Source organism: Malus domestica, chromosome 05 (assembly GCF_042453785.1).
Source record: "Malus domestica chromosome 05, GDT2T_hap1".
In the NCBI taxonomy this organism is placed as follows: domain Eukaryota; kingdom Viridiplantae; phylum Streptophyta; class Magnoliopsida; order Rosales; family Rosaceae; genus Malus; species Malus domestica.
This window is the reverse complement of record NC_091665.1, coordinates 34122229-34147921: the sequence shown is the minus strand read 5'-3', so window position 1 is coordinate 34147921 and position 25693 is coordinate 34122229. Positions and strand designations below refer to the sequence as shown.

The 25693-nt window shown below is 38.5% G+C and overlaps 3 protein-coding genes across 3 annotated transcripts; all 3 read left to right on the top strand.

Moving 5' to 3' along the window:
• Positions 1-842: 842 nt before the first annotated feature.
• Positions 843-2470, top strand: LOC103454521 (BAHD acyltransferase At5g47980-like). Its single transcript, XM_008394108.4, has one exon. It carries the CDS (start codon positions 950-952, stop codon positions 2324-2326), a length of 1377 nt encoding a protein of 458 aa, XP_008392330.3. The 5' UTR covers positions 843-949; the 3' UTR covers positions 2327-2470.
• Positions 2471-11036: 8566 nt separating this feature from the next.
• LOC103436212 (BAHD acyltransferase At5g47980-like) lies at positions 11037-12361 on the top strand. Its single transcript, XM_070821645.1, has one exon. The coding sequence runs from the start codon at positions 11308-11310 to the stop codon at positions 12298-12300; it is 993 nt and encodes a 330-aa protein (XP_070677746.1). The 5' UTR covers positions 11037-11307; the 3' UTR covers positions 12301-12361.
• A 5576-nt stretch (positions 12362-17937) lies between these two features.
• LOC103409293 (BAHD acyltransferase At5g47980-like) lies at positions 17938-24885 on the top strand. The gene is made up of 2 exons (XM_029103666.2): positions 17938-18565; positions 24084-24885. The coding sequence occupies exons 1-2, from the start codon at positions 17944-17946 to the stop codon at positions 24881-24883; spliced, it is 1422 nt and encodes a 473-aa protein (XP_028959499.2). The 5' UTR covers positions 17938-17943; the 3' UTR covers positions 24884-24885.
• Positions 24886-25693: the final 808 nt, after the last annotated feature.

Below are 25693 nucleotides of genomic sequence, written 5' to 3'. Positions count from 1 at the left end.
CCTCATATTGTACTGACGCCCGTTGATGTAGTAATCCAGTTGAGGTGATTTACCTCCGTCAGGTTAGTAAAGAGGGGTGAACGCCCGAGTATTGTAATATCATTTTGGGATCATGAGACTCTAAATAAAGCATGTCATATTCATGTGTCAAACGAGGCAATCGCCTCTAACACAGTAGTTGGCTTTCTCGATCTTCTGCTAAATCCTCCTTGCCTTCCGGTAGGACAGTTCTTCTACTGTCAATACATGCAATCTAATGACCCTATCATGCCCTAAAAGCTACGTTCTTCAACTTTGCGAAGGACCCGAGCAAAATTTGCTTGATTTGGTTCATAGAGGAACTCTTATTTGCGTGTATTGCCTGAAATGTGAAGGGTTGAACTAGCTAATAGAACGTAGATAAATTCTGGGATTCATAACAATCCTATTTTTTTCTTTTAATAAGTAAAGGGAAGATTCGAACTTAACAGGGATCATGGTACATAAATGAAACCTGAGCTTCGGTTAATTCACATATAGCGTCTCCTTTTAAATACTAGTGAAAACCCCAGAGCAACTTATTGGGTGTAACTCAAACTAAGATGAAGCAGCACAAACATACTTCGTGTGGTTTCCGGGTCATTTCGATTTTATATTCTTCTATTTGACTATTAAATAATTAGTGGACGATGCTTCGTGGAAATGAGGGATATAGTGCACAACCATTGACGGCTAGCTTGTGTACTTGTATTTCTTGGTCAACATTCAACCCGAGAACTATCTCTATATATATTCAACCCGAGGAACTTTCCGAGCTTTGCTAATATTTCTTAAGAGATTAGCTCAGTTGAAGATTCAGATACAATGAATTAATAACTGAATAAAGTTGACTTTTCCTGCATAGGAGCAGTTGTTGTGAGGTGAATCTGGGTCTTTAAATGGAGGGTTCTTAAATTTGTGATGAAATTAAATGGGGAGCAAGATCATGGCTTCTGACGTGAAGGTCGAAGTCGTTCACAAGGAAACAATTCGTCCATCCTGTTCAACTCCTCCGCACCTCAAAACTACCAATAACCTCTCATTTTTTGATCAGCTTGTTCCTCCAATTCATATCCCACTGCTTCTCTTCTACCCCATCTGCAACAGCGGTGATGATTTTGAGGTCAATGATATCAATCACCGATCTTTGGTTGCGGAAAGATCCAAGCTTCTAAAGACATCTTTATCTGAAGCCCTCACTCTCTTCTATCCCTTTGCAGGAAGTTTCCAGTTTAATGATTCAATCTGTTGCAATGACCAGGGGGCTGTGTTTCTTGAAGCCCAAGTCAACTGTCCCATGTCAAAGATTTTTGACAAACCAGATCTTGGAATGCTAGGGCAATTGCTTCCAAATGATCATACAAGTCATCTTCTACAAGTCCAGGCCAATTTCTTCGAATGCGGTGGATTGGCAATCGGAGTCAATATTTCGCATAAGGTGGCGGATGTTTCCACACTCAGTAAATTCATTAATCGCTGGGCTGCAATTGCACTCGGCTCGCCAAGAACTATTGATGTGGTGCCTCTCGTAGCATTTGGGGCTGCATCTTCTCTTTTCCCACCACTAGATTTCCTAAACTCACCGCCAGCGCCAACTCCAACTAGTGACATGAAATTTGATATTAAAGAAACGTGCACGACAAGGAGATTTGTGTTTGATGGCTCAAAGATTGCTGCTCTCAAGTCCGAAGCTGCCAGTGCCAGCGTGCCAAATCCAACACGAGTTGAAGTAGTGTCCGCACTCATTTGGAAATGTGCAAAGGAAGCGTCAAGATCGAAATTGGGTTCAGTAAGGCCCTCTTCATGGTGTCAAACAGTGAACATGAGGAAAGTACTTGCGCAGACCTTGGCAGATAAAGATTTGCTAGGGAATGTTGTGGGGTTGGTTACATCAAAGACGGAAGAATCTAGCAGTGAAGCACATGATCATGATCTTCGAAGCCTGGTTACTATACTGAGGAAGGGCATTGAGGAATTTAAAGAAAAATATAGAAATGGAGTTAGAGGGGAGGAATTCTGTCAACTTTTCATGGAGAATGTGAACCTCATTATGAAAAAGGATGATACAGACAGCTATAGTTCCACCAGTTGGTGCAGGTTTCCGCTATACGAATCCAATTTTGGTTGGGGAAAGCCATCATGGGTCTTCATTTCTAGTGTTGGTTCCAAGAATTCAACTGTCTTACTGGATGCAAGAGATGGCGATGGAATAGAAGGGTCCTTAACTTTCAACGAAGAAGACATGGCCATATTTGAAAGCAATGAGGAGCTGCTTGAATATGCATCTTTGAATCCATCTGTAATTTAATTTGTAACCCCCCCACAAAAGAACCTTCTCTAGCGCTTAATTTCTTAGATGGGTATTGGATGAGTTGGTTGATCACTCATTGTATTGATGCTTGTACGCTAGGTTGTACCAAAAATAAAGTCTAAAACTAGTGCTTTCACTAAATGAATTCAGGCATGTTTCAAATTGGTAAGGGTTAAAACTAGTGTTTTTGAGTCATAGAAGTGCTTTCTCAAAGCACCTGCTTTGTGCTTTGTAAGGAAGCACTTATCCAGAACATGAAAGAAAAACCATTTTTCCCTTCCCCACCCTCCATACCTCGATCATAGCCACCATTCACACATCATCTAGATGGCGTCCACCTTTTTCACCTTTTTATTGTCTCACTCTGTCTCTCTTAAATTTTTACTTTTTACGTGAGATTTAGCTCATCAAATTTCAAGTTTCTGGTGGCGGACCATAAAGTTTGGAAACTGGGGAGAGAGGTTGCTGGGGTATGTTTACAAGTAGGGGAGCTTGAACCATGTTTCGGTTTCAGGGGCAAAGCATATTATCCGACCGACAACCGGTGAGTGCCCAGTTGATGATATAAGATTGGGTTTTGGACAGAGGGTTGTTAGGGAATGTTAAAGGAGGATAATTTTCGTCCATTTGCAAAGGTTCAACAAAAATATGAAGTGTTTTTTGGAGGTAGATTGTCTGCCCTCGTGTTACCGTGCCCTTCTCATCCTCTCCTATTTGTGCGGTCACAGTTAAATCACGTCAACATTTTATATTCCTATTGTCTTTTGTCTTATTATCTCTATTAAAAAATCAATATAAAATGTTGACGTGGCTTAACCGTGACCGCACAAATAGAAGGGGATGGGAAGGACACGGTAACAGGAGGGCAGACAATTTGCCTCCATTCTTTTTCATGTTTGCTGTTTGAAGTTGTTCGTGACCACCAATGTCCCATTTCTCCCCTCTTTTTTTGTTATTTTTATCTTTTTATTGTTATTGTTATTTTTATCAACATCTGAGAATTACACATTTACATCCCTGTAAAATCTACGAGAGACATGTCTTTTTTATTGCCTTATCTTATTATTAATCCTTATTACTTCACAGATCATAAATAGCATCATTCTTCCGATTTATTCATCATACATACGGACTGCATTCTATCTTGAAAACGACTTTACATCAACACATGAATATTCATTACTCACTCATTTAAATATGTAGTGGACCACTACATGACATGTTAATTAAATTACAAACCATATACTTAATAATATGCGACCATCTATATCCTCAATTTCCAGTAGAGCATTATAAATTTAATTACTTAGTATGTCATTTAATTATATGTGATTACGAGACCCTTATAACAAGAACGGGACATTAGTCCATCGATATTTAGTTCTCGTCTAGTATGAAAGTGAGGCATGTAGCCCCATAAGTATATGAATATAAAATTCATATTCAAGCAATTAGAAGCATCTCACTCATTGCTATAGTCCGACGTTGAATTTTCAATTGCACTATTCATCTCGGGTATGGATTCGAGCTTTAATTTGAATTAATAACCGTTTGCCACTGGATCCTTTGTTTTGGGCTCTTCTTCACAGAAAACAATGGGCTTGAGCTGCTGTGCTTGGGCCTAGAGAGGGGTTAGGGAAAATTACCCTTTTGCCTGGTTCAATCCATACCTGACGGACAGAATCGTGGGGTATTTTAGTCTTTATGCGTATAGGGGGTGATGTCGGTGTCAATCTGATGGGTTGAGGGGCAGGGTTTGCCAAGTTCACCAAGTTGGCCACTTTTTATTCTAAAAGAAAAATGAGATGTATAAAAACTTGCAATAATATAGATTTCGAGGAAATATAGTGTTAGAACTTTTTATTCTTATAATTTTTTTATTTTTGAATTTCAAGCCAAAATGATAATCACTCGAAACTTCAAACTTGAGATTAATATAATTTAGTCATTAATTAAAAATTATTAGGTAGTTAGTAATACTCAATACACATGCACTGCCAACAATTTCAAGTATTACTACAAAAAATAAAGAAAATTAACGAGGAAGACGATTGTACCGCACCACTCTAGTTTAAATAATGTAGTGTAGAATGGGCGATTATGTCGCACCATTAAAGTAGCAAGAAAATTGAATATGCAGTGCAAGATGGGAGTGATTATACTACATCATCTAAAATTGCAAGAAAAATATATATGCAGTACAAGATGGGTGATTATACCACATCATCTAAAATTGCAATAAAATTAACATAAATAAACACTATGTTAGTAATAAGGCTACAAAATAAGAAATAAAAAAATATAAGTAATTATTAAATTGAGGACTAGTAGAAGGCATGATGGTAGCAACTCTTCATGGTGGTGGAAAGGGATCACAAAGAAGGTGTGGAAGAGAAGGAAGATGAATAGTAAAATTTTGGAGGAAACATTTTTCGGCGAAGGAAATGAAAATTGTTATGATTAGATAATTGTGCTGATAACGTGTTATAAATAAACAAAAACGAGAGAGAGAACCTTTGCTAGAAATCGAAATGGAACAAGAGCAATGTATCACACCGTTCATTTTCATAACTGTACCAAACAATGAATGCATGTAAAGTAAAGAGAGGGAAATTGGTAGTATTACTTCCTACTTTTGATCTTTATGTAAGGGAAAGAATTGGCACAAATTGTTTACTCATATATGTAGATAGAAAGATGGGGTAATTGTTACATTACGAAGGTCCCTTTATATAGGGAAACCTTACATCTATAGGAAACAATAACATTAGTGAAAAGTCATCATTCATGTTTACAATTTCATCTCCTAAGACATTTTTTTTCACCGAAAGTGTGACAACCAGTCCCTAATTTTACGATTTTATAAATTTTAAAAATGTGAGTTGACCAAAATGCCCTTATAAGAGAGATTGTTGACTTTCTTTGACCGTCTTTTCGTGATGCATATGAGCTATTATTTCACTGTATTCTTAAAATAATCGATGGTATGAACGCATAGGCACAAACAGAACTGAATTTGGGGTTACGACAAAGATTTAACAAACTACAAAACGTGATGGGCGTTTTGGTAAAATCACATTACGGTAGATATTTTTCTATTTCTTCATTGGTGACTTTGAGTTGTGTGCCAAGTGGGGCCCACACCACTCCTCCCATCACTCCCATGCCTCTTCTCAGTTTCTCTCCTAACTCTCTATTTTCACTTTTTCTCACCCAAACTATCGTTTTTCTCTGCACACACCGAGAGACTGTGTACCACACAACACACTTGCCACCTCTTCGGTGAACTCCATCTGAACCACCATCGCCGTCTCACTACCTGGACGAGTTCCATAAGACCCAAAAGCGAGGGAAAAACCCCCAGGTCTTTTCGTCCCTCTATTTTTTACAAACCATGACCACTATCACCATTCTCGTGATTGGAAAACCACATGATCACCACCATTCTGCTGCGGTGGAGCACCATCTCCTCTCTCTTGCCGTTTTACTCAGGACACCCTCGCTTGAGGTTTTTTTCCCATTCAGTGAGAACCACCACTACTCAACGTTTTCTCTGACGACTTCCGGCGTAGATCTTGTCAATCTTAGTGATGGTAAGTTTAAAAACACATTAAATGAAATCCTCTCATTATTTAGAATCACCTATGTGCGTGATATATGATTTTTGGGCTTGTTTGTAACAGAAAACACCTCGAGGAGACTCCCTAGATTGAGCTCGTTTAGAGCTCTAAAAGTTAGGCTTGCAACCTGCAAAAACTGCAGGTTTTGTGAAGAAGGCGCGTGGGAAGCTAGTGCAGCCACCTTGTGGTGGCACGTGCGGCAACACGTGGAGAAACTTGAGGTCCCTCCTTAGGTCTCTCGACGTGCCAAATCTGAATCAGCCCTCCATTTTCTAAAATTCGACCGTTTTAAAAGAGTTTTTTATTAGCCGTACTTTGTACAAAAATGCGTTTATATGTTAGTACGTTATATATTTACATAAATTGTCTCATTTCTAGGTGAAACGCATCGTAAGGATCTTCGATGCCCGTGAGGCGGGTTCGACTTAACGACATGATTTGTGAGTGGTTTTTTTTTATATATACATATATTTGTTTAGTTTCCATATATACATCTAATAATGAATTTTCTACGTGACTGCCGTAATTAAATTAATGTTTATAGGAAATGATGTAACAATGAAAATTAGTAAATCATTATAAATCCTACGATATGCCTTAATTAGATTTACGGCTATGAATAATATTATGTTGAATACATCTATTGAATCACTATGGCATGACTATATTTGTGTTATCTGTTCATCGTTTGCTGCATCAGTATTAGTACTAGCCTGAGCTAGGGCCAGTCTTTCACGTGTGTGTTCACATCATACTGTACACCCACTTTGGATCCATTGTAGGTGTCAGTCCTGTCCTAGATTGCTATAGACAATTAGGACTCGTATGTGATGCGCCTAGCGCAAGTCTTTATGTGATTGTAGTACTAGAGCGTAAATCATTATTACACATAGTCTGGTTCATGTTAGAATACATCTACATGAACTCGTGTGTCAGAATATGTCGATGAGCACTCGATGTGATATGTTTATTTTTGCTAGATATTGTGATTACTGGAAGTTATATGCCTATTTACAAATTTTATAACATATTGAATTCTTGAGATATTGCAGGTTACGGTAAGTATTTTCATACTATACGTGGTATGTATATTTTGGAAACTATAATTGTTTTATGATGAGGGGTTATAATGTTTTCAAAAAAGTTTTTATAAAACTTTATTTTTAGGCCCACTAACCCTTGTTTTTCGTCACTCTAGGTTTTAGTGCTAAGCTTTCATGTCGACGAGGATTCTTGGCAAATTTGATATAAGTGATTACCTTCGATGGTATAATTCTCATCATACTTTACTGTACTTACTTATGCTCTGACATCACGTGTGAAATTGGTTCATTCCCGCTCACAAGTGCACTGTTATATTTAGGCACTTTTAGGTTTAAATTTATTCACATTTTCCACATTACTACACTTTATGGCTTAGTCACATTCTTGGTGTCGGCTAGCACAACTTGATTCGGAGTCCAAGTGGACATTCCGGGTCGGGTTGTGTCAGAAAGCTTTAATTGTTGTCACGAAAATCCATTTTGGTTTGCTTTCTTATACATCATATGTGTGGCATTCACACTATATTTCACAACACGATATTTTCAACTAGAGAACGATATTAAACAGGGATGCATCAAGTTGTACCCCCTTCTCTGATTAGTGATGAAATAAAGCTTTAGGTAAAAATATCATGAAGCTGTACCCCTTTTAAATTATATTTCACAACACGAGAGTTCAATATATCATCAAGAACTGGTAAGCAGCTAAAGCAAGTCCTGCATATCGTCAATCTTCATATAAATCACGGGTTAATTAAGTTACGATCTGTCGTTCTTAATACATTTCTCAACAGTTAAAGCAGCAATGGTGTCAAAGTTGATTATTTAGACACATAAAACTGATTAACTGTTGAGTGTTGACACTATTTAATGCAGGTGAAATAAAGAAAAAGGCTTTTCATTCTCATTCAACTGAATTATAATTACACTGTTGCCTCATCCCCCATCTGCAATTTCTAGCAACGAAATGAGAAGTAGAGAAGTTGCAGAGGTTGTGGGAATGTTCTGCTGCCCGTTGAGATTTGTTGGACGAGCAGGGGTTCTTAATTCTTATGACCAATTTCTTAGTGCTCCAGTGGAAATCTGGTAAAATTCAAAGTCGTGATTCCCTAGTTGAAAGATTTGAAAGGATGTATGTCATTTGACCGTGGCTAGAAGTTGGTTGAAATGTTTTAATTAATGTCTATTGAATTTTATTATTTATTTTAATCATGAATTTGCCCTTCAATGTTTAAAATCTTGAATAAACGCAATACTTGATTCAATTATAGATTTTGAATTTTAAAACCTTACTAAAGAATAAAAGCAAAACTCAAATCAATGAATATATACGGACACTTAGCATGCATCGTCAATTGATACCTTCTCAATAAATAAGCAAATTCTATCCGCATTACAAGATGCAAGTATCAAAACCTACCCATGTAGATTACTTAAAATAATGTTATTGGATAGTCCGGTAAACTGAACAAATTACTTGAATTTGACTTTATCGCTATGAAAACCATTATTTATTTTTTATATTTTTTATGAAACTGATATTTATCATGGAACTCTTAAGTTAAGATGATTCTGAAAGCTGACTAACTGGTAACATATGGATTATCGATTCATAGGATATTGGACATTGGACATTATAATAAACTAAACTAAATTACTTGAATTTTCCTTGATTGTATAGGATGTATCGACGTGGGAAAAGCTGTGTGTCTTTATATTAAACTGAGATTTGAAACTCTCAAGTGAGAAACAATATGGGTTCTGAGATAAAGGTTGAAGTCCTTCACCGGGAAACAATTAGACCATCCTCTCCAACTCCTGACCATCTTAATATTAACTACATTGCAAAGATAAAAGATTGGTACAGAGGAAGGGGACAGAGAGAAGCAAGAGAGATTTTAGAGAAAGAGTTTAGAGAGAAATCGGTTTTGTATTTTCTTACTAAAATGAAGGTTACACATACTATTTATAAAGAAATCCTAACTACTTTAACCAAATACTAACTACCTAACTATATTACTAACTGTATTACATTTGTACCCTTAATACTCCCCCTCAATCTCAACTCGGGTATCCCAGTGTGAGATTGCAGCAGATTCGCAAACAGCAAACACCGAAATATGGATAAATGGTTCGGTTTCTTCTCAACTGCAGTCTCCCACTATGGTGCCACAACTGACAATTCAAAGTTCTTCTTAACTGGTATGGCCCTAACTTTTGCAGACTTCCAAAACAACAGATGTAAGACAACATCATTATGTTTACATATGTCATCAATAAGTCTCTGATCTTCACGTAGTTTTCCATCATACACAACTTCTTGTTCTTCTAGATCAACAAACTATTTACTTTTAACAAACACAACACATCAAACTCTACAATCCTTCAAGCTTCAAGCTTTCAGCAATGGAGAACAAATGAATACCACCGGCATTACATTAAGGTCAATGCCGCTCTTGCACTCCTGATCTTGATTAGTTCCACTGATCGTCTTATTGCTTTCATCAAAGTGCACATGAGAACTACTTTTCCTTGCTCTCTGGTTCTCCGGTTTCTCCTTCAATTCTCGGGTTGGATGATCTCTCTTGTTCGCGCACCTCAGATTCGTTTTAAGCCAGCAAAGAACAACCCCCTGCAAACCAAGCCTTTCAACAGCTACAACTCTAATCAACTAATCTTTACAGAAAACATGGCTTCGTGCCCACAAACTTCAATCAACTAATCTATACAAAAAACATGGCTTCGTGCCGCAAACTTCAATCAACTAATCTATACAGAAAACATGGCTTCGTGCCGCAAACTTCAATCAACTAATCTATAAAGAAAACATGGCTTCGTGCCGCAAACAAACAGTAACTGGCTTCGTGCCGCAAACAAACAGTAATGGCTTTGTGCCCAAAGAAACAAACTTGAAATGGCTTCGTGCCGCAAACAAGGAATAATGGCTTCGTGCCTCAAAGAAATCAATCGACTACTTCACAAAATCAAAGAAACCTTTTGCAGGGAATTGGCAGCTCCACCAGATCATCAAAGTAGTGGAACAGAGAACAGAACATGGATCAAATAACACCAGAGAAGCACAGAGAGCTGATATGCAAACAACACCAAGAAGAAACCATAATCCAAAATCTGCAGATCCAAGAATGTAGAGCATATATCACCTCAAATCAGGAATACCAGATCCAGAAAAACCTTATCGGAATATATTGTGCACAACCCAAGCGTATGAGATATATGAACAATATCACCTGATACGAATCAAATCTTTGAACACAACTCACGAACAATCCGTCGAACACCTTTGTAGCCCAACCCTGATTAACATCGCTCAGATCCAAAGCTACGGGCCAAGAACACCGTGAATCGAAATTGGTCCGTCAAGAAACAGATTCGAGTACCACACTTTTTCTCTCAGACTTTTCTTCGAACACCTTGTGAACATGACTTAAGGTACTTACTTGCCGACTTTCTTAGCAAGATTATCGTAGAAGACGAGCGGTTTCTCGGTGTTGGAGACCTAAATTATGAGGAACACTCCAAGATCGTCGAGTAGTGTGAGGCCGGTGCCAGGATCGAGTTGCTCACTGCTGATGATCAGGCGGCTGTGCTTCTCGTCGTCGCCGTCGAGATGAAGAAGGTATTCTGAAGGTGAAGGAAGAGGAGAGGAAAAATCCAGAGACCCAAAAGTAAAAAAAAAAAAACTATGAATACGGAAGCATAAACGATCAAATACACGAAAACGAAAGAAAGTAATGAAGAAAGATAGAAGAAGAATCGACCACCAAGATCCATGGCGTGAGCCTTGGTGGCTCTGATATCATATTAACTACATTGCAAAGATAAAAGATTGGTACAGAGGAAGAGGACAGAGAGAAGCAAGAGAGATTTTAGAGAAAGAGTTTAGAGAGAAATAGGTTTTGTATTTTCTTACTGAAATGAAGGTTACACATACTATTTATAAAGAAATCCTAACTACTTTAACCAAATACTAACTACCTAACTATATTACTAACTGTATTACATTTGTACCCTTAATACTTAAAACTATCCGCCTCTCGGTTTTCGATCAGCTTTCTCCAGATGCTTATGTCCCACTACTTTTGTTCTATCCCAACGTGATATTAGTATCCATGATGAGGTCAAGAGGAACGAACGGTGCCATCCTTTGGTTTCGGAAAGATCCAAGCATTTGAAAACATCTTTATCTGAAACCCTCATTCACTTCTATCCCTTTGCAGGAAAATTTCAATATAATGATTCAATCCGGTGCAATGACAATGGGGCTGCCTTTCTTGTGGCCCAAGTCAACTGTCCAATGTCAAATATTTTGGACAAACCAGATGCTGGGATGGGAAAACAGTTGCTTCCAACTGATGTAGATTCCACACAAGCAGACATGGGCTATCTTCTCCTAGTCCAGGCCAACTTCTTTCAATGTGGGGGACTGGCAATTGGAGTCAGCGTTTCACATAAGGTGTCGGATGCGTCTACACTCAGCGCATTCATTAAAAGTTGGGCATCAATTGCTCTTGGCTCTGCCAGCACATATCATGTAGAGCTCCCCGCAGAATTTGGGGCTGCGGCATCTCTCTTCACACCATTAGATTTCCTCAACGCACCACAGCCCGCTGTTGAGTTCCCTAAAGAAAAGTGTAAAACTAGGAGATTTGTGTTCAATGCCTCAAAGATTGCTGCTCTTAAGTCCAAAGCCGCCAGTGTCACCGTTCCAAATCCTACACGGGTTCAAGTAGTGTCGGCGCTCATTTGGAAGTGTGGCATGGAAGCATCAAGGTCAAACTTGGGTTGTGTGAGGCCATCTGAGTGGTTTGTACTGGTTAACATGCGAAAAATATTGGTGCAACCCTCGGCAGACAACGTATTGGGAAATTTTATTGGTGTCTTTGCGACAAAGACTGAAGCAAGTAAGTTTGTAGATAATGTTGAAAGCTTGGTTACTAAGCTTAGGGAAGAAATTGAGGGATTTAAAGTAAAATATGGTATTGGTATTAACGGGAATGATGTATGGGAATTTTCCAAGGATTATTGGAAACTCTTGATAAGGAATGATGTAGAAACATATAGCTGCAGCAGTTGGTGCAGGTTTCCTTTCTATGAAAACGATTTTGGATGGGGAAAGCCATCATGGGTGACTCAGGGCATGGAGTTCAAGAATCTACTTGTGTTGATGGATACACGAGACGGAGATGGCATAGAAGTATTCTTGACTCTCAAGGAAGAAGACGTGGCCATATTTGAAAGCAATAAGGAGCTGCTTGAGTATGCATCTTTAAATCCAACTGTAATTTAGTTTAATACTGCTGAACCTTTTCTGATCTTTCATTGTTTTGATGCTTGTACTTGCACTCATTTTGTACCAAAAATAAATCCAACACTAGTTCTTTCGTTGATTACATTGTACTATAATAAGAAATGTTATATAGGATCTGTTGAATATGTGGCTCATTTCTATTGGGCTCTTCAATATTGTTAGCTAGCAGCCCATTTGTTTGGCCTTTTCGGTTTCCCATTTGTATGCCACATGAGTGGCTTTAGAGCAAGTTCACTCTTAAAAATGCGTTAGCATTCAGCTCATTAAATCTATTCAAATGAATAATGATTAACTCTAATGAAATGAATAATGATTAACTCTAATGAACAGTAATTGGCAAAATACATCTCTACCCCTAAAAAATGCGCTGGCACAAAGTCTAGTCAATTCATATTAAAATATTATTAATTTTTTTTTATAAAATAATAAAAAAAACAGTTTTAATTTTGGATATGATTTTTAACCAATCTTGTCACGTCATGTGTCATTATCCAAAAGTGTTGAAAATATTGAAATGTGGTGTAAGGTGGAAGATGATGGTTAGGTATTTATAGAAAAAAATAATAAAATTTTGTTTTATTTTTTCTGTATTTTTAAACAATTTTTAATAATTTTTTATTAAGTTAATTAATTTGGACCGTTGGATTTGAGAAAGATTGAAATCCAACGGTCCAAATTTGGACACGTGGCCAACGATCATAATTCTGACTGTTTTTTTTTTATAATGTTTTTTGGTCGAAAATCGTGGACCGTTGATCTAGGAATCGGATGGCCTAGAAAGCGCCATGTCACTTGCCGTTGGTTTTGAATTTCAAATTTTTTTGACCGTTGGAAATCCAACGGTTCAGAAAACTAGCAATTGGAAATCCAACAGCCGAAGATGCGCCATGTAACGACCCGCCCCCAAATATTACAATTTTTATAATTTTAAAATATGAAATTATGAAAATGGCCTTCGAGGTAAAGGCATTGACTTTTGTTGACCGCCTTGTTGTGTCACGTAAGATCTATTTTCTTGATGTATCATCGTAGTACTCATCACTATGAATGCGTGGGTGCAAATGGATTCGAATTCGAAGCTAAAATAAAGCTTCTACAGAATTTTAAACGCAAGGGTATTTTGGTAATTTCACAAGTGGAGATTTTTTATCCCACCCTTGGACCACTCACAGGCTGCCACGTGGCAGATTTCTCCCCCATTTTCTGGAGGTTTCTTTGGTTGGCCCGTCACTTCCCCTCCCTCTATTATTTACCCCCATTTTCTGTCATTCAAACACAAACACACACAGACATCACATTTTCCCCCCTTTTAGCTGACAGCACCTCACCCTCTATCTCCCTCATCATCTTATTCTCTGCCGTGACCATCCCCTCACCCCAGCTCTCATTCCTCTTTCTCTGTGTAGCCAAAACAAACACATAAAACCACCCTCTTAACTCTCATTTTTCTCTCCCTGTGCAACCTTTAACCACCACCACAACCACCTTATCACTCCGGCGAGCACACCCTCAAGCAACCATCATTCTAGGTCCTAAAATAAGCAAGGAAAACTTTTCTTCTCCTTCACATAGCATGGCGCAATTAATGTGCATCCAATTCAGACGATGTATCGCCGTCTTCGGCGAAGGTGAGCTTCAAAACTTCTTTGATCTTCTTCCCCCGTAGGCTAGATCACTTTATTGATGATTAAAAGTGACTATGGTGAAGGTTTTAACACGAAAATCAACTCGGGGAGCATAAATTTAAAACCATGACTGTTTGGCCATATTCTAGACATTTTTTGGGCCAACCTCGTATTCCCTCGAGCCATCCAAGAGTATGAATCTCTTCTCCACATTCCTAACTACATCTAGGCTTTTGAATCACTTGATTTGGGCTTGTATCAAGCTCAAAATGAGCTCTCAAAGTTGGACGAAAAATATGGAAAAATTCCAGAAAATTCGAAGTGGTGAGTACGACCGTACTCGTGCGCATGAGTGCGCGTGGAGTGTATGCGCCTTCGTCGGAGGCACTATGCTCCGTCGTCGTCCATGGCGGCGATTGGTGGCGTCGACAACCCATCCCGGTGCATGGGGTGGCACGTGGTGACTAGGGCCGCCGCCTCGTGGCGGCTTATATATATGGTGGTGAGTGGGGGAAACCCGAGGTCCCTTCTTAGGTTTTTCAACGTGCCGGATCTGAATTCGCCGTCTGTTTTCCCAAATTCTATTGTTTAGGTATAGTTTTACTAAACGGTTCCTAATTGTGTTTATGCATGTTGACAGGAAGCGACGTCATCCTCGCTAGCTCGAGTGGTTCCCGGGCAACAAAATATCTGTGAGTGGACCCCTTCTTAACTTATATATTTTTATAAAATATTAGCCTAGCATGCATTGCATATTTTATGAACGGAGCATGATTTATAATATGTTTTACGGATTTTCATACTTATAGTTTACGAAATAGTTTGATTTATCGAAACTATGTTTTATTAAAGGTATTGAATTATTGGATTTGCATATATGGATTTCTATGGTTTTTGAATAAGATTTATATTACGATTTTACGAACATGAATTATTTTATGGATTTCATGAATACGATTTATCTTGGATTTATGAGATGAGACTTCGAGATTTTGAGCTCCGGGATTGATATGAGATTTCTAAGGTATGTTTTTGGTACTTACCTAGTAGGTTATCATACGGCACATCCGCACACCACGGGTATAGATGTCTATGGCCATAGGACACAGATGATGGAGGAGTGAGATATGATATATTATATACCCCCAGCTTCACTACCGAAAGCGGTGTGGACAACTTCACTAGCCATAGCTAGTGTCGGTGTGGATGTATGCTATTTTATTCAGCTTCACCTTCGGGTGATGGACAAGTAATTCAGCTTCACCTTCGGATGATGAACAGGTACTACCTTCGGGCGACTATGATACCCTTAGTTGAGTACTTCACAGATACGATTTATAGATGTTTTACAAATGTTTTACACGACATGCTAGGGTTTTTATAAAACTTATATGTAGTATTATATATGTTTTCAAAACAAGGGGTTATTATGTTCGGAAATAAAATGTTTTCTTATTATTAGTATTATTATTATAAACTTTGGTCCACTCACCTTTGGTTTTGCGCCCCCTCAAGAGTTAGGATCGAGACACATGATCTCGGCATCAGAGCACTTCGGCGTAGTTATCCTTGAGTATTCTCAGTATAGGTATCTTTTCCTGGTTCGTATCTTTTTATAGTCATTCTCTCATATTATTCTTAGTTAGTTGTATGCTTTGAACACATTTCTGCTTTGGTATAATCGTTCTAATTGTATATATTTTATTTGTATGCATGTTTAAATGGCTTTGTCACCCTCGGGTGTTGGCCAACACGTGCCTACCTTGGTATGTGGGGATATCGGGGTTGGGGCGTGTCACCCACGTGGCTTCTCCCAACTCCCGATTATTGCGCCTGCAACGGCAAGCCCCACGCCCTTTATCTGTCGGGAACGCGCCGGACGCAAAAAAAAGGAGTGCGCCTCGCTAATGTCATGCTGACGCTAGTGTGACGTCAGATATGTCGGGACATTGCTCATCACGTTTTGGGTCGGCCTATAAGCTGGCTTGGGTTGTGGGTTAGTCTATTTGGATTGGCTTGAGGGTTTTTTAGGGAAGTTAGCATATTTTTAAGACTTTGTGCCAGCCTACCTCATTAGGGTGGAGTTTCTCTTAGGGTTTAAGGCAGCAACTCCACTTTATAAAGGCATTCTGCCTTTTTTGGTTTTGGGGAGAAGAGGTAGCAGATGAAAGAAAAATGAGCTGTTAGTAGTGAGAAAAAGAATTGATGCTCCCCCTTTGTTAGCAATCACTCGATCAAAGATATTGGTGTTACATTTTGTGGTTTTTTGGAGAGAAGGGATTTGGTATGTGTGTCCATCTTCTTCATTTGTTCTTTGTATGAGTGAGAGCTATTGGGTGTATGTGAGTTTTGAAATTTGAGAGTTAAACTTAATTTGCAATCTCCATTTTGATTATTAGTGGAATTTTCTTGACGTCTCTGAACTGGACATAGGCTTATGCCGAACGAGTATAAATCCTTGTGTCTTTTGGATTATTTGTCTTGTCATATTTTGTCATATTAGTTTATTGATTTCATATTTGACGTTTTCGCACAACAGGATCAATTTTTTCTATATTGAATATGAAAACATAATTCTTAACGCAAACCAATAATTTGGAACAATTAATTGTTGGTAGCGAGAGGTATCCGGGAGACTATATCACTGTGAATCTTACTCTGTAGATCAAAATAATGAAGAACACTACAAAATTGTCAAGGTGGCTACATATAGATCCACTATAGTGAAAAATGTTTACGATTAAAGAAAAACTAATGAAAAATGCTTGAAAACTTTGAGTTTTAATGATAAAGACAAAATAAAGGGTAAGTACATAATACTATGATTGATTTTTTAGTGTAAAAATATGATTTTTTGTTAAAGTAAACAGTACCGGGAGCTTTTCGTTAAAGTTCCCTAAAATTAATCCTCATATCTGGAGAATGAGAGACCTTGCAAATGTGCTTATAAGTAGTTATTCCTCATATTGTCATTTTAGTTTCCTGGTTGAAATATCACATCCACGTCACCCTATTTATGTTGTCCACGTGTTAAGATTGAAAATTTGACACACGTGTACGTGTGGATGAGGGGACGTCAATGGGTGACTCAGACTATGGAAAGGATATGTTTGTGTTGACTGATGCAAGAGATGGGGGTGGCAGAGAAGCGTCCTTGACTTTCAATGAAGAAGAAATGGCCATATTTTAAATCAATGAGGAACTGCTTGCCTATGCTTCTCTGAATCCGAGTGTCATCTAATTAGTACTGAAAAAATAAAAGTTACAATGCCACTTGTGATTCCTAGGTTTTTATTCTCCTGGATGTTGATGATATTTCATTGTTTTCTTGCTTTCGTTTTAGAATTACAAATAAAATGTAAATTCGGGTTTTTTCATTATATAATTCTTTTCTTTTGCTGGACTAATGCAGTAAATCCAACCCAGTCTAAAATAATAGTCATTCCTCGTCCGACAGTCCAAACAAGGACAGGCCAAAAATGAAAAGGCCTGCATACTATAACACAACACTTAAGACTTATACAGTAATTAGTGATGCTGGTTTAAGTAGTAACAATAAATAAATAAATAAAACTCTTAACCATAGCCTGACAGAGAGGGAATACAAGAAAAATGATTCCTTTTTTTTATTGATTAAATAAAGATCTGACAAGGAATAAAAGAAAAAAGTAAACCAATAGATTCCATTTTTTAGTGAAGATATTCCTTCGGGCATATAACAAAGGGGAAATGATAAACACACATCCTTTATAGCTTTCTACACACTTCTGGTTAATTATATCCGTTGTTTTCGTTTGATTTATTCAATTCAATAGCCTAGAACAAAGAAGGATGTGAAAAAAACTATAAAAGGTGTGTGAAAATCAGCTCCTATAACAAAGTGCTTATGCATGATCCTATTTCATATGTTTCTTTAAGGCCGTATTCTATTGTACGAATTGGACAATGACAAACAGAACAAAGTAGTCGAATTAATTCCATTGCGCTGGATCTCCCGATGTACGGCGACTCCGTGTGTCTTTATATGAAGCTGGGAGGTGTTTGCTATGAAACTCTAGTGTGGAGAGAAAAGATGGGTTCAGAGATGAAGATACAAGTCATTTACAAGGACACAATTAGACCATCATTGCCAACTCCTCACCACCTTAGAAATTTAAGCCTTTCTGTTTTCGATCAGCTTTTTCCGGATATTTATGTCCCACTACTTCTCTTTTATCCCAACGACAATAATAAGTATTTTGAGGGCAAACATTCTTTGGTTGCCGAGAGATCCAAGCTTCTAAAGAAATCATTATCTGAAGCCCTCACTCGCTTCTATCCATATGCCGGAAATTTCCAGCACAACGCTTCAATTTGTTGCAACGACCATGGAGCTGCCTATGTTGAAGCCCGAGTGAATTGTCCCATGTCGAAGGTATTGAACAAGCCCGAACTTGTGATCCTAAAACAATTGCTTCCAACTGTTTTAGACTCCTCACAAGCAGATACAGGCTATCTTCTACTCGTGAAGGCCAACTTCTTTGAATGTGGTGGACTTGCAATTGGGGTTGGCAGCTCACATAAGGTCGCCGATGCTTATACACTAAGCAAATTCACTAGTTGCTGGGCAGCAATTGCCCGTGGTTCTAATACTATTATGTTGGAGTATGTGGCCAAGTTGCCAACTTTTGGCTATAAACAATTCAAAAGAAAAAAGACAACATGATGATGTTTCTTCCTTGTTTTGGGGAAAAGAAAAGCACACTTTGTCTAAAGTTTTTCTTTGGTCCATGTGAGAAGTCACGGGTAGAAGAAAGGGTGAGAAATAAAAGCTCATTTTGTTTTAGAGAAGAAAATGGAGAGAGCTGCAGAGAAAAGGAGTGCAAGCTGCAGAGCATCAGAAAAATATAAAGGGTGCAGCAACCCTTCGTTGAAGAGAAGAAGAAACTGCTCTTCTTTTTGGTTAGCAATCATCCATCATAATTGTTGTTGTAATAGCTTTAAGCTATATGTATAGAGAAGAAATTATACATTATATTTCTTTCTCTATTTGTTTCTGTGGTGTGTGAGAGCTATTGGGTGTATTGGGTTATTTGGGTTGTGAGATTGCCAACATTTTGTAAACTCCCATTTGGTTGATAGTGGATTATTGGGTGAGCTCCTACTGCTCCGAGGACGTACTCCAGTTACACTGACTGTTGAGGAACCTCGTTAAAATCTTGGTGTTCTTTAATATTTTGTTCTTGCATTTTCATTTGATAAATATCCTGTGGGTTAGCTTGAGTTGGTTCCATAAGGTTTGGTGCTGTCCTAGCACAACAATTGGTATCAGAGCACTGGTTGCTCTTGGGTACTGTCTAGTTGCCAAAGATGTCAGACGGGCAAGATGAGAATCCTTTTGGAAGCAGCTCCGGGTTTGCAAGAACTATGGTGCAAAATGCAAAGTTCGAAGTGGAAAAGTTTGATGGCACAAACAACTTCGGGATGTGGCAATGTGAGGTCAAAGATGTGTTGGCTCAACAAGATCTACTTGCCGCTTTGGGAGAGAAGCCGGAAGCTATGTCGAAGCCGAAATGGGAGAAATTAAATTTGTGGGCTTGCTCTTCAATTCGGTTGTGCCTTGCAAAAACTCAGAAATATTTTGTGATGCGGGAGACAGTAGCAAGTGTGTTGTGACAAAAATTAGAAGATAAATATATGACGAAGAGTGCAGAGAACCGGCTACACTTGAAGAAAAAACTCTACCGCTTTCAATACAAAGAAGGTACAAAAATGATTAGACACCTTGATGCTTTTAATAAGTTGATTGCCGACTTGTTAAATTTAGATGAGGATATTAAGGATGAAGATAAGGCCTTAATATTGTTGAATTCCTTGCCGGACTCTTATGAGCATTTTGTTACCACTATTATGCATGGTAAAGAAACTGTGAAATTTGAAGATGTGTCAAATGCCTTGATGAATTATGAAATGAGGCATAGAGATAAAAATCATGATAGTACCTCTGAAGCTTTATTTGTTAGAGGTAAATCATCGGAGAGGAGATCATCTTCTAGTAGGAAAAAATCACAGTCTCGACCTAGAGGAAACTCTAAAGGTAGAAAACCTTTGGAAATGGATGAATGTGCCTTTTGTCATAATAAGGGCCATTGGAAGAAAGATTGTCCTAAGTTGAAGACCAAAGGAAAAGAAAGTTCTGAAGCCAATGTTGCTGAGGTTGAAACAGATCTTTTTGATTTTGCTTTAACCACTTCCTCATCATTTGATTGTGCTACTAAGTGGGTGTTGGATACGGGTTGTACTCATCATATGACTCCTCACAAGGATTGGTTTTCAAGCTTGAAAGAGTTTGATGGTGGCGTTGTGTTCATGGGAGATGACAATCTTTGCACAACAAAAGGGATTGGTACAGTTCGTTTGAAGTTGTATGATGGCATGGTTAAAGAGTTGACAGGTGTTCGGTATGTACCGAATTTGAAGAAAAATCTTATTTCTTTGGGTACTTTGGAATCCAAGGGCTTCAGGTTTCATTCAGATAGACAGACATTGAAAGTTACTTATGGTGCACTTGTTGTGATGAAAGCTCCTCGAAGTGGCCATTTGTACTTATTACAAGGAAGCACTGTGACAGGTGAAGCATCTGTAGTCTCAGAAAATATGGGCACATCTGATTCTGATACTACTAAACTGTGGCATATGAGATTAGGCCATGCTGGTGAGAAAGCTCTACAAGGGCTTGTGAAACAAGGTCTTCTAAAAGGTGCCACGACTTGTAAGCTTGATTTCTGCGAGCATTGTGTCTTGGGAAAGCAAACTAGAGTGAAGTTTGGTACTGCTGTACATCAAACGAAGGGCATTCTTGATTATGTGCATTCGGATGTTTGGGATCCTACAAAGACTCTCTCTTTGAGTGGTAGACATTGGTTCATGACCTTTGTTGATGATTATTCAAGAAGGTCTTGGGTCTACACTATGAAGCATAAGAGTGAGGTCTTGAGCATTTTCTTGGGTTGGAAGAAAATGGTTGAGAACCAGACTGGGAGAAAGATTAAGATTTTGAGATCGGATAATGGTGGTGAATACACATCCAACCCTTTCTTTAAAGTTTGCAAAGAAGAAGGAATTGTGAGACATTTTAGTGTTCGGGGAACTCCACAACAAAATGGAGTTGCAGAAAGATTGAATCAAACCTTGCTTGAGAAGGTTAGATGTATGTTGTCTCAGTCGGGTTTAAGCAAGTCATTTTGGGCAGAAACAGTTAATTATGCATGTCACATCATCAACCGGTTACCCTCAGCTGCTGTTCAGGGTAAGACACCAATGGAGGTATGGACTGGAAAACCTTCTTCTGATTATGACCATATCCGTATTTTTGGTTCACCTGCTTATTTTCATGTGACTGAAAATAAACTTGATCCTAGAGCCAAAAAGGCTATCTTTCTTGGTTTTAGTAGTTGTGTCAAAAGTTACAGGTTATGGTGCCCAAAGATGAAAAAACTTGTAATCAGCAGAGATGTGACATTTGATGAAGAAAGTATGTACAAAGTCTCTGAGAAGAATGTGAAAGATGTCCAACAGGTGGAGCTTGAGAAAGTTGCCTCTGGTACTTCAAATCCTATTTCCGCTGATGTCGAAGCCACTACAAGTGAAGAAGTTGGAGACCATGAGGATGTTGAAGAAGTTGAACTTGAAGATTCTATTCAAGTTGAAGAGCAAGTTTCACCTCAAGAGTCTATTGCCAAGAACAGAGGAAAGAGACAAATTACCAAGCCAGCTCGGTATAGTGACTATGTTGCTTTTGCTCTTCCTATTATCATTGGTGATATTCCATCCAATTTCGAGGAAGCCATTGAGAGTGATGAGAAGAAGAGGTGGTGCAATGCCATGGGTGATGAGATGAATTCTCTATTGAAGAACAAGACTTGGGAGTTAGCTAAATTGCCTAAGGGCAAGAAAGTTATTGGTTGCAAATGGGTGTATGCCAAGAAGGAAGATGCTGATGAGAAAAGTAATGTGAGATTCAAAGCAAGATTAGTTGCTAAAGGGTATGCACAAAAGGAGGGCATTGACTACAATGAAATCTTTTCTCCGGTTGTGAAACACTCCTCAATTCGCATTATGTTAGCTTTTGTTGCACAGTATGATCTTGAGCTTGTGCAACTTGATGTGAAGACGGCTTTCCTACATGGTGATTTGAATGAAGAGATCTATATGTGTCAACCGGATGGGTATATAGTGAAAGGGAAGGAGAATTTGTTTTGCAAATTGAAGAAATCACTTTATGGCTTGAAGCAATCTCCAAGGCAATGGTATTTGAGGTTTGATAAATTTATGAGAGGCCAAAATTATTCTAGAAGTCAATATGATCATTGTGTGTACTTCAAGAAATTGCAAGATGGGTCTTTCATTTATTTGTTGATATATGTTGATGATATGTTGGTTGCCTCAAAGAATGTCGAAAAGATTGAGAAATTGAAGAAGCAAATGAAGAATGAGTTTGAGATGAAGGATCTTGGTGAAGCGAAGAAGATCCTTGACATGGAGATCACTAGAGATAGAGAGAAGGGTTTGGTCAGTTTGAATCAAAGACAATACCTTGAGAAGTTGATTCGGAAGTTTGGAGTTCATGATTCAACCAAACCGGTTAGTACCCCTTTGGCTTCTCATTTTAAATTGAGTTCTCTACAGTGTCCTAAAACTGATAAAGAGAAGCTGCAAATGAAAAATATACCATATGCAAATTTGGTTGGTAGTTTGATGTATGCAATGGTATGCTCTAGACCGGATATTGCTCATACAGTTGGCATGGTGAGTCGATATATGCATAATCCAGGTAAAGAACATTGGCAAGCAGCTAAGTGGATATTGAGATATCTCCATGGTACTCGAGATGTTGGTTTATGCTTTGAGAGGGATGACTCTGGTATTGGTCATTTTGCAGTTGGTTATGTTGATTCAGATTATGCAGGTGATTTGGATGGAAGGAAGTCTACTACAGGCTATGTGTTTACTATGGCTAAAGGACCAGTTTGTTGGAGGTCCATTTTGCAGTCGTCTGTTGCCTTGTCTACTACAGAGGCTGAATATATGGCAGTTGCTGAAGCTATAAAGGAGGCCATTTAGATACATGGGCTGATTAGAGATTTGGGGGTTGATCAGAAGCAGGTGGAGGTACATTGTGATAGTCAGAGTGCCATTTATTTGGCTAAGTATCAGGTTCATCATGCGCGGACCAAGCACATAGATGTGCGTTATCACTTTGTTCGTGAAATTGTTGGTGAAGGGGAAATCATTCTCCAGAAGATTCCAACTAAAGACAACCCCGCTGATATGTTGACTAAGGTTGTTGGTGTAGCCAAGTTTGTTCATTGCTTGAACTTGGCTCATATTTTGCCTATATAAAGAAGGCGTTGAGCAGTAGGAGTTTTGGAGCATTTGGCTCTGCATGAATTGTTCTCTTGCTAGTGTTTGGGAGTGTTTTTGTGTTGGTTGGCTTATCACGGTGATTTCGGAACTTGGCCAAGGTGGAGATTGTTGGAGTATGTGGCCAAGTGGCCAACTTTTGGCTATAAACAATTCAAAAGAAAAAAGACAACATGATGATGTTTCTTCCTTGTTTTGGGGAAAAGAAAAGCACACTTTGTCTAAAGTTTTTCTTTGGTCCATGTGAGAAGTCACGGGTAGAAGAAAGGGTGAGAAATAAAAGCTCATTTTGTTTTAGAGAAAAAAATGGAGAGAGCTGCAAAGAAAAGAAGTGCAAGCTGCAGAGCATCAGAAAAATATAAAGGGTGCAGCAACCCTTCGTTGAAGAGAAGAAGAAAGTGCTCTTCTTTTTGGTTAGCAATCATCCATCATAATTGTTGTTGTAATAGCTTTAAACTATATGTATAGAGAAGAAATTATACATTATATTTCTTTCTCTATTTGTTTCTGTGGTGTGTGAGAGCTATTGGGTGTATTGAGTTATTTGGGTTGTGAGATTGCCATCATTTTGTAAACTCCCATTTGGTTGATAGTGGATTATTGGGTGAGCTCCTACTGCTCCGAGGACGTACTCCAGTTACACTGACTGTTGAGGAACCTCGTTAAAATCTTGGTGTTCTTTAATATTTTGTTCTTGCATTTTCATTTGATAAATATCCTATGGGTTAGCTTGAGTTGGTTCCATAAGGTTTGGTGCTGTCCTAGCACAACATATTACTGATCACATAGAGCTTCCTGATAAATTTGGTGTTGCAGCTTCTCTTTTCCCACAAGTAGATTTCTTGAATTCGCTTCAACCTGCCCTGGAATTTCCCCAAGAGAAGTGTATAACTAAGAGATTTGTTTTTGATGCCTCAAAGATTGCCGCTCTTAAGTCCAAAGCTGGTAGTGCCACCGTGGAAAACCCAACTCGCGTTGAAGTGGTATCAGCGTTGATTTGGAAGTGTGCCATGGAAGCATCGAGATCAAACTTGGGTGTTGTAAGGCCATCTGAGTTGTCTCAATTTGTGAACATTCGGAAAATATTGGTGTCGCCTTTGGCAGAAAACTTGTTGGGGAATCTTGTGGGGCTCTGTGTAGCAAAGACCGAAGCAAGTGAAGTAGACGACGTTCAAAGCTTGGTGACTAAATTCAGGAAAGAGATGGAGGAATTTAAAGTAGGATATGGAAAAGGAATTAGCGGGGAGGAAGCGTGTGAGTTCTACAAAGAGTATGGACACCTTATGAAAAGGGATGTGGACAACTACAACTGCATCAGTTGGTGCAGATTTCCTTTTTATGAAGCTGATTTCGGATGGGGAAAGCCGTTATGGGTGCCTCACATTGGAGGACTGAAGAATCTAATTCTATTGATGGACACAAGAGATGGCGAAGGCATAGAAGCATCCTTGACTCTCAAGGAAGAAGATATGGCTAAATTTGAAAGCAATAAGGAGCTTCTTTCGTATGCATCTGTGAATCCGCCTGTCATTTAATTAGTACCAGTGGCAAAATACATTTTCATCTTCTTCAATGAATATTGCTGGACCTTTGACGATCTCTTATTGTTTTGATGCTCGTACTTTCTCTCTGCTTGCCAATAATCAAATAAAGGGTTTGTGCTGAGATTAAGGTCTAAACTGATTTAAAATAAGTTTAATTTTGCTCAGCGTGGCCTTAGTTTGTTATAGATAAATGGCTGAGATTAGATGCTTGGTTATTAGGCTCAGATGCAAGCAAGTATCCTTTTTCAATTATATACTATTTGTTATATACAATTTTGTGGATTACCTTAGAATAGGTTTGGACAATAAACGGGCTCAAGTAAACACGTGGTAAAAACTGAGACTTTTTAACATATTCAGATTCCTAACGGGCAGACTGCTCATGATGAATAGCAATCTACCACGGGCATCGATCGTGGTAGAAGGCTTTTGATGAGATGTTTTGATTCCCCAATATTCCCCAAGATTCCCCACTTCTTTGTTTTGTTTGTAGCATGGGGCAAAACGTCATGTGTTCCCTAAGAGCATCCCTGATGAGAGCTCTATCCTTCATGAAGCAACTGCATTTGAAGCCATAACGAGAAATTTCATTCTCAATGAGCCGGAAAATGGGGCTAGATCCATCACTTGGGCTAACAACTTCCTTGATTGGGTGCAAAAAAATTAAGCAACATCTAGCCCCAAAAAAACAGTAGGTCCCACGAAAAAAGTAACCCATGTGAGCCAAATTGTGCCACTCTCACCCACTTGCGAATACATTTTATACTCTCATTTTATTCATTTTTAATTCTTTTTCTTTAC

Coding starts and splice junctions, on each gene's coding strand:
- LOC103454521 (XM_008394108.4), top strand. CDS start 950: ATGGGGAGCAAGATCATGGCTTCTGACGTGAAGGTCGAAGTCGTTCAC.
- LOC103436212 (XM_070821645.1), top strand. CDS start 11,308: ATGTCAAATATTTTGGACAAACCAGATGCTGGGATGGGAAAACAGTTG.
- LOC103409293 (XM_029103666.2), top strand. CDS start 17,944: ATGTACGGCGACTCCGTGTGTCTTTATATGAAGCTGGGAGGTGTTTGC. Junction 18,566..24,083: donor TTGCTGGGCAGCAATTGCCC/GTGGTTCTAATA, acceptor GGTTAGCTTGAG/TTGGTTCCATAAGGTTTGGT.